The sequence below is a fragment of the Canis lupus genome, chromosome 23, assembly GCF_011100685.1.
Source record: "Canis lupus familiaris isolate Mischka breed German Shepherd chromosome 23, alternate assembly UU_Cfam_GSD_1.0, whole genome shotgun sequence".
Taxonomy (NCBI): domain Eukaryota; kingdom Metazoa; phylum Chordata; class Mammalia; order Carnivora; family Canidae; genus Canis; species Canis lupus.
In genome coordinates this window covers 27,388,240-27,397,312 of record NC_049244.1, presented here as the reverse complement: position 1 = coordinate 27,397,312, position 9,073 = coordinate 27,388,240, and the positions used below count along the sequence as shown (strand labels likewise).

The window sequence follows — 9,073 nt, the reverse complement described above, 5'->3', positions numbered from 1 at the left end:
TCACTGCTTACTTTCTAAATCATAGATAAAATGCTATTTGCCTCCTTTGATTTAGTCAACTTTTATTTTTTATTTTAAAGATTTTATTTATTCATGAGACAGACAGAGAGAAAGAGGCAGAGACACAGAGAAAGAAGCAGGCTCCATGCAGGGAGCCCAACGTGGGACTCAATCCAGGACTCCAGGACCACACCCTGGGCCAAAAGCAGATGCCCAACCACTGAGCCATCCAGGGATCCCCTAGTCAACTGTCTTATTAAAGTACACTAAAGACTACCACTACTTTAAGTTTCACATATATAAATGTACTTGTTGCAATTTAAATGTACCATATTGTTTCCTGCAGCTGTGCCTCTGAATAGGTTTTCCCTGTCTACAATATTCCCTTCCTACTTGCCTATCAACAAAACATATAGTAGGGTTGCACTAAAATAAGGCTGGAAAATCAGACAGGGGCTAAATTATGAAGGGTCTTGAATGCCACATTAAATATATACATTTTAACCTGCAGAATAATGGGGAAACCACCAAAAAATTTAAAGTCAAAGAATGAGATGATCAGATTTGTATCTTAGAAGTCTCACGGTGGATGCAGTGTAAAAGATGGCCTAAAAATGAGGTGATACTAAACACAGAAAACAGCAGGCTACTGCATGCAACTGTCCAAGCCAGAGGGATGATAAAAGAAGTAAACTGCGATTTTTCTGGGGAAAAAGTTTGCCAACTGCTGTCAATAGCATTCACTGATAAGTCTTTCAAAGCTTTTAAACTAGCATTTCTTACAAGAATGTAGATAGAAGGAAAAGTGAGGCCTACAAAACTTTGCATATCATGATTTAACTGAAGCATCATTTATAACAAAACATTAAAAACAACCTAAATGTTGAACAATAAAACAATTTAACATATAGCATATATCATACAATAAAATTGAATGACATTTAAAGATTATTTATTCATTTGAGAGAGCAGGAGTGCAAAAGCAGGGGAGGGGGCAGAGGGAGAAGGAGCAGTAGACTCTGCTGGGTAGGGAGTCAAACTGGGGCTCCATCCCAGGAACCCTCTAGGACCCCAGGACTTATGACCTGAGTGGGTCTGAACAGAGCTGAAGGCAGCCCCTTAGCCAATGGAACCACCCAGGCACCCAAACTGAATATTTAGAAACAAAATTTTTAAACAATTTTCTAAAAACACAGGACAAACAATATGGAACAAAATAATATATAAAATAAGATTCTAATTATGTTAAATATTAACATTAATTAACTAAATATTAACATAATTTTAACAAAATCTTGTTAAATAATAATCAGAAGGGTTTTTTTTAAAAGCAACAACGGATTTTTATTTTTAAAGCAACAACAGATTAGTTAACTCAGTAGCAGGATTACAGGTCCTTTGTTCTTTCCTTCCTATGTGCACATATTTTTTTCTGAGTAACACTACTTCTTAATCATGATTCTTTTTTTTTTTTAATTTTTATTTATTTATGATAGTCACACAGAGAGAGAGAGAGAGAGGGGCAGAGACACAGGCAGAGGGAGAAGCAGGCTCCATGCACCGGGAGCCCGATGTGGGACTCGATCCCGGGTCTCCAGGATCGCGCCCTGGGCCAAAGACAGGCGCTAAACCGCTGCGCCACCCAGGGATCCCTTAATCATGATTCTTATTTGCTAAACTCAATCACCACTTTAGAGGCAAGAAAAATAACCTCTACAAGGGTTAAATGACAAAAGTTCACATTCCAGTAAATAATAAAATTTAGGACCAAAATGTGAACACTGCTAGGTGAAGATTCACTGTTAAGAAGCAAATCTGTCAGGCCAAAGCCATTTAGCAGCTCCATACTCAGCCCAAGGGACGAAATAGTTAGGCACTGATCATAGAGCAAAGCGACTAAGACTTAAAACTTGCTGAGCTATAACTGTCTCCTCATTCATACCTCAAAAGCTATCAAATAGCTAGTGAAGAGCAGAATACAAGAAGGGGTAATTTCAGATGCTTGTTTTTATATAAATAATCCTCTAAAGAACAGAAAAAGAAACAAAAGACTGAACTGGAGAAAGAAGGTCTCAGAGAAAGCTGTGTAGACACTGATGTTCTAGAGTTTCTGTTTTTCTTGTTAAAGAACATAAGTGAATGCTTTCTTACTTGAAATTATTTCCTTGAATTACAATCTCCACAACTTTGTTACGATCCCAATAAACTCATGCTTTGTTTGTTACAATCCTAAATAAACTCAAATTGCCCAAGCAGGATAACTATCAAAAAGTCCCTTGGCAACTAACAAAAGATAATTTGAATATAGGATTTGTGAAAGAAAAGGCTTCAATTGATGGCTTCCAGATAGAAACAAGGTGATTATCAAAAACATTTATAGGGACGCCTGATCATAGGGGTCCCTGTGGGGAGCCTGCTTCTCCTCCCTCTCTCTGTGTCTCTCATGAATAAATAAGATCTTTAAAAAACAAACAACAATTTTAAAAGCCTGAGCTATCTGCATATATATTTTAACATTACAAATCAAACTGTTTTATTTAAGTACCATTTAAATTATAGTATCACCTACAAAATCAAAACACCTAAAATATTTCTAAGGTGGTAGAGTGAAGAAGACTGTATTAGAAAATACGGTCAGGTATATAGCTCTTAACCCTTAACCATTTCATGCACAAGGGTTTATCTTTTTAAAACTACAGTATGTATCACAAATAATCGTTATATTTTAATGTTTATGTGACCAACTATATCACTATCAAATTTTAATTTCATTGTTCTTTACGATGAATTTTTAAATGTTCCTTATGCAAATTTAGACTGCAGAAACCAATGCAAAAGCACCATCCAGTGGTAAAAGATGAAAATTACAATTTATACAGTGATCATGTAGCAAAAGTAGTTAAATTTGTGACTCTACATTACCAGGAAATAAAAAATAAGTGAGCCAGATAACACTGATGGTGTCTGCTGTTTATTGCCGTTTTCCCCAACAAATCGTATCCTTACTTTTTTAAGTTTGCATTTTTTTCATTTTCCGTCTTGCCTATCCATTATTCAAATCCTTGACTGAATTAGGAATATTTCAAGACTCATCCAAAGTTTTTACTGGGTCAAGAGCTAGACAATGATTTGTTTATATCATTTTATTTTAATTTTTTTTTAAGATTTTATTTTTATTTGGGAGTGAGTGAGAGCACATGAAGGGGGCTTGGGGTACAGATGGAAAAGCAGACTCCCAGGACCCTGAAATCATGGCCTGAGTTAACGTCAGACACTTAACCAATTGAGTCACCCAGGTGTCCCTAGAAAATGACTTACAAAGAACAGAAATAAGGTATATGAGGAAATGAGCTTCCAGTGGGGTTCTGTTCAGTAAAAGAAATCCAGGTAACAACGAGAAGCATCCTGTGTGGGCTTTTTTTTAAAGTGGTAATTTAATAGACAAAACTGAAAGGTCAGGTAAAGAGTCACAACTGGTTAATTCACACAGAATTCAAAATTTCTCAAGAGAATATAAATCTTCAATGTCACCAAAATTATTCCAACTGGAAGAACACAACGTAATAAATGTTTCCCAATAATCTGCTCCCCTCCTACTAGAATACAGATGGACAAAATCTTTTAGTTTTCAACATAATAGTAGCGTTCTAATCATCTTCTCTTCTTTAAAAAAAACAGGAAAAGTTTAACTAAGAACAAATTACAACAAAACCCAATAAGGGTGATTTGTTTTGTTGCAAAACAACTTTGCTCAAGTCTACTTAGTATCAAATGGTATTACCATTTAGGATCAAAAATATTTAACAGAAAGTACAGCAAGTGGAAACTTGATAATGGTAAAGAAGCCAGTTATAAAGCCATAGGTTTTTCTTTTCTTCAGAACCTTTCAATATATTTGAATTTCAAATAAGACGCCTAGCAAACAATGCCAATGGTATCAAACTAGATTATATTGTCTTCACAAACATCTTCAGTCTAATAGCCCTAGATTTTATGAGATTTTTTAACTACTTTCTAGAAACATAGGAGTCACTCATGTTATTGAGGTTCCCCAATGATTAGTGAATGGCTGATAATGTTCACAGAATGTACCACAAACATACAACATGTAAGAGAATGAGCTATGAGCAAGGTGATATATACAATTTAAGAATGAAAACATCTAGTAATTTACTAGTTAAAAAAAACTAATTGCAGTACCATAATTTTCAGCTGTTTCATACTCTCTTCTCCAAACTACAACAGAAAAATCACAGAAATCTTAAATCAGATTTTTAAGTTCCTTCCCTAAAAATCTATTTGAATTAAATTGTTATAATTAAGTTTTCCAGAAATACAGGGACCACCACACATAAACAAAATGTCTACAAGACAGGATTTTGACTGACACAAAGGATTCACATATAGTTATATAGAAAAGCTATGCTTAATTTATGAGAAGGCATAAATACCAACAAACTGATGAATTACAAGAGCTGCCTATATTATTGCAGAGAGACTACTGGAAAATAACCTACCATAATAGGAATTCCCATACTATTTTCCTCTGGTGGAAGCAGTAGTTGTATTGCTTCAATTCCAATCTCAGGCCTGTGGCAGAAAACAGATATCAAAAGCAAGAATATGCTGACCCTAAAAATGAAGGGCTAGGTTATAAATATAACTAGTACCTTAACAAAGCACTAAATAATTAGATAATATTCAAAATCTTACTGATTCAGAAGTTTCATCCTTCTGCTAAAGAGAAAATTATTAATCTGTGTAACAAAGAGTTTTTGTAAAGGTTTTTTTAAATATGAACCAATCAGAAGAGACTCAAAAAGTGAAGCCTGAGTCAGAATTGCTTGCAATAAGACATTTTCATTATTCAAAAACAAAACAAAACAAAACCAAAAAACTGCTTGAATATATTTCCTATAATAAAATGCTGCCATGGGGATGTGTCTACAAAGTATAAAATATTCAATCTACATAATTTCTGAACATTTAAGACATGTTCATTTTAGAAATACATATATTTAAGAAATCACAATACCTCCCATAAAAACAATTATTTTCTATAAATGTACTTTTTAATTAACTGTGATACTATAATGTTTTGTAATTTGCTTCTCCTCATCTCCCTCCATTTACTAATGTGGACTTTTATCCATATCCTTAAGTATTCCTCTATTACACTTTCAGTAACTATATAACATTAAAAAGTAATATCTTATTTTTTTTAATTTTTTTTTTTAAATTATGATAGTCACAGAGAGAGAAAGAGAGAGAGAGAGGCAGAGACATAGGCAGAGGGAAAAGCAGGCTCCATGCACCGGGAGCCTGATGTGGGATTCGATCCCGGGTCTCCAGGATTGCACCCTGGGCCAAAGGCAGGCGCCAAACCACTGCACCACCCAGGGATCCCCAAAAGTAATATCTTATTGTATTTAACCAACTTCCTAAAAACTGAACATTTGTTTCTGTTTTGTTTTGTTTTTCTACTCTCATAATAATTTTTCCAGGATAATATCCCAGTAATTTTAATAAAATGGCTTATCTTCAAATAAATAAAATTAGACCTAAAATAATCTGGAGCCATCAATCTCAGGTACAATAACCTAGACAAAATAAATGTCAGAAATTCCTGTATAAAAGTATTTTCTCAAATACTTTTCTTATTAAGGCTGAGTTATCAGTTTTTATCATCTTTGTCATAGTGATTTGCACTATGTCTTTCCTGTATGTTAAAGAAGATAGAAACCAGCCTATCTACTCTGGTAGAAGGTCAGGTACAGTTCTAAACATATTAAAATTTGTTTTTTTTCTCTTGTCAAAATTCTTTATGAACGAATTAACCTTGTCAGAACAATACTAAAGGGACATTACCTTTAGAATGTCTTCTTACAGTATTAATTTAATAGATATAGTAGTAGTATTAATTTGCCATTTGGTGGCAGTAAATACAAAAAAGTAAATTTCCTGGGTACTTCTATCCATTGATTATTACTAACACAAAGATAATCTTTTCTGAATCATGTATTTTAAACAAGAGTTTCAAATGAATACATGGTACTTTATAGGTTTTAATGGTATATTTTAATCTTGTTAATAGTCAAAGCACAAAATGATACCATAAGCAAATTCCTGAATGATTAAAAGTCTCTGTTACTATATATTTACCAATACAATTTAATTGCCTAAACAACTACAACTCTCCCGATGCTTATCAAGCACCATGTGATTATAATAACTTTCATCTGTACTAAAATCAACATATTTCATGTAAAAATTACATTTTCTTACTGTAATCAAATCCAACTAGCTTGGCCTCCTCCCCACCAGGAATAACAATAATCATTTGTTAATAACTACTTATGTGCTAACTGCAAAGAATACAACAGTGAACAAGAGAAAACAGTTTCTGACTTCATGAAGCTTACATACAGTCTCTTATATATTCCTTTTTCCAGACTTGGAATACAAAGTAGTGAAAGACCAGCTTAAGAGTCAATACAATATTTTTGTATATATAATACAAAAATATTATAGTTCCCCTCCACATATAATGTACCCAAACACAAAAAATTGGAGTAGGGAAATTCAATAGTTTTATTTTTTATATTATGATTTCTTTAATGTCTTTCTTCTTTTTTTTAATTTTTTTTTTTAATTTATGATAGTCACACACACACACACACACACACACACAGAGAGAGAGAGAGAGGCAGAGACACAGGCAGAGGGAGAAGCAGGCTCCATGCACTGGGAGCCCGACGTGGGATTCGATCCTGGGTCTCCAGGATCGCGCCCTGGGCCAAAGGCAGGCGCTAAACCACTGCGCCACCCAGGGATCCCATCTTTCTTCTTTTAAAACATCAAGTTATTTCAAAAGGAAATCTACAAGATACCAGGTGATTGAAGTAATGTCACATTAAACTGAACAATGTACAGAGTATTTTTTCACATAAAATCATCACATACAAAAGTGTGTTAGCCTTCTCAGTAACTTACACAAATCACTACCAAAGTCTTTTGTAGTCCAAGATACTGAGACATATGGAGCTAAGATTACAAGTAGATTCCAACTGAGATTAAATTTGTGCATATATTGACAGATCCATCACAGAATTAAACATATCTAAATGTTGTAAAGATCCTGTCTTCCAGAGAGAATCTCCTTCAAGGGCAGTGGTTGTATCCCATTTACATCAGTATATCCAGTTCCATGGCTTCACTTATACGCACACAACAGTGATGAACAACTTCTCATGCACGAACATTTCTCACACTGATAATTAGGCCTTGAAAGCAGAACACAGTTTTCATTTTCTTTTCTTGTTTTTCTGTATTGGTCCCAAGTTGATATAAGATTTTACAGGCTAGAAATTAATACTGGCAGGATCCACTGGGTGGATCAGTTGGTTAAGCGTCTAGCTTTCACCTCAGGTCATGCTGCCAGGGTCCTGGGATGGAGCCCCCTGTTGAGCTCCCTAACCCTAACCCTAACCCTGATCAGCAGGAAGCCTGCTTCTCCCTCTGCCTCTGCCCTCTCCCCCTACTTGTGCGCTCTCACATGCACACTCTAAGTAAAATCTTTTTTTTTTCTAAGTAAAATCTTTAAAAAATAATAATATTGGCAATTTCAAATGGTCCAATATAATACCAATTATTCACAAGATAAGTTCCTTGAGGGTAGGCACCATTTTTTATTCCCCCAAAATGTTCATCTTCTATTGAGAGAGAAAAAGAAGTAAAAAGTAAACAGCAAAGCAATGCAGTAAGTGCCCTGATTAAAGTTCATGTGTTGAGGCACAGACATACATACATATGGTACATTTAGTTAATGAATGATATCAGGAAAACTGGAAGCCATCTGAAAAAAAGTAATAGGATTCCTTTGCTATGCCATCACTATATTGAAATGTTTGTGTTAAAAGAACTATAAAAGTACTAGGAAACTACTGACTGATTTCTCTAAGGGGAACCAAGGCAGGTATGTTTGCTCTCACCAATTCTACTCAATATCATATTGGAAGTCCTAGCCACTGCAATAGGGCTATGAGAAGAAATAATAAGGCATACACCTCAGAAAGAAAGAAAACTGCCTGTATTAGCACACAACATGATTATCTATGTGGAAAATGCCACAGAATCTCTGAAAACGTTTTCGTATTTAGTAATTTTAGCAAAGTTGTGAAATACAATTATATTTGTACATACTATCAGTGAACTGTAAATAAAAACTTTAGAAGTATAGCATTTGTAGCAGCACCCCAGAAACTGACATACTGATATAAACTTAACAAAATATATGCAGAGTATCCATGCTAAAAACTATAGAATATTGCTGAAGGAAATAAAAGCCCTAAATGGAGGTATCACGTTCATGCATTCAAAGGCTCAATATTGTTAAGATGTCAATTTTTCCATATTTAATTCACAGACTCAATGCAATCCCAATCAAAGTACCTTTGGCATTTGCAGAAAAGAATACACTGATCTAAAAATTTATATGGAAGAGTAAAATTTATAAAGAAGAACCAAAACAATATTTAAAGTTGGAGGATTCACACTACTAGAAAGCTACAGTAATCAAGACAGTGCAAGAGAGACATACAGATCTGATGAAATGGAATAGAAGAGTCCAGAAATAGATGACATGATCAAGTGATCTTTGACAAAGGTGCAAAAGCAAGTCAACAGAGAAAAAATAATCTTCCCAATAAATGATCTGGAACAACCTGAAAATCCACTGACAAGGAAAAAAAACAACAAACTTACACTTCTAGCTAATATCAAACACAATAAATGACTGAAAAATAGATCACAGATCTAAACATACAATCTGAACCTACAGAATTTCTAGAAGAAAACACAGGACAAAAGATGCAAAGATGTCTTAGAGACAATATCAAAAGTACAATCCAGAGATAAAATATGGATTAAAATTCATCAAAATAAAGGATTTCTACTCTTTGAAAAAGATCATTAAAAGAATGAAAATATAAACCACATTCTGAGAAAATACTTACAAATCAGATCTATAACAAAGGCTTCTATCCAAAATAAAGAACTCCTATAATAAGTAATA

At 34.1% G+C, this 9,073-nt stretch overlaps 1 protein-coding gene across 5 annotated transcripts in view; it reads right to left on the bottom strand.

Annotated features, from left to right (window-relative positions):
- The window catches only part of ANKRD28 (ankyrin repeat domain 28), a 189,378-nt gene that overhangs the window by 129,474 nt on the left and 50,831 nt on the right, over positions 1-9,073 (bottom strand). For 2 of the 5 annotated variants that reach the window (XM_038570777.1, XM_038570775.1), the window contains one exon: positions 4,518-4,590. The exons of 2 other annotated variants lie outside the window; for them this stretch is intronic. In XM_038570777.1, coding sequence (XP_038426705.1) covers positions 4,518-4,535 — 18 coding nt within the window. In that variant the 5' untranslated portion in view covers positions 4,536-4,590. Of the gene's footprint in view, positions 1-4,517; positions 4,591-9,073 lie in introns of those variants that run through there. One more of the 5 variants, XM_038570779.1, reaches the window with a different exon arrangement.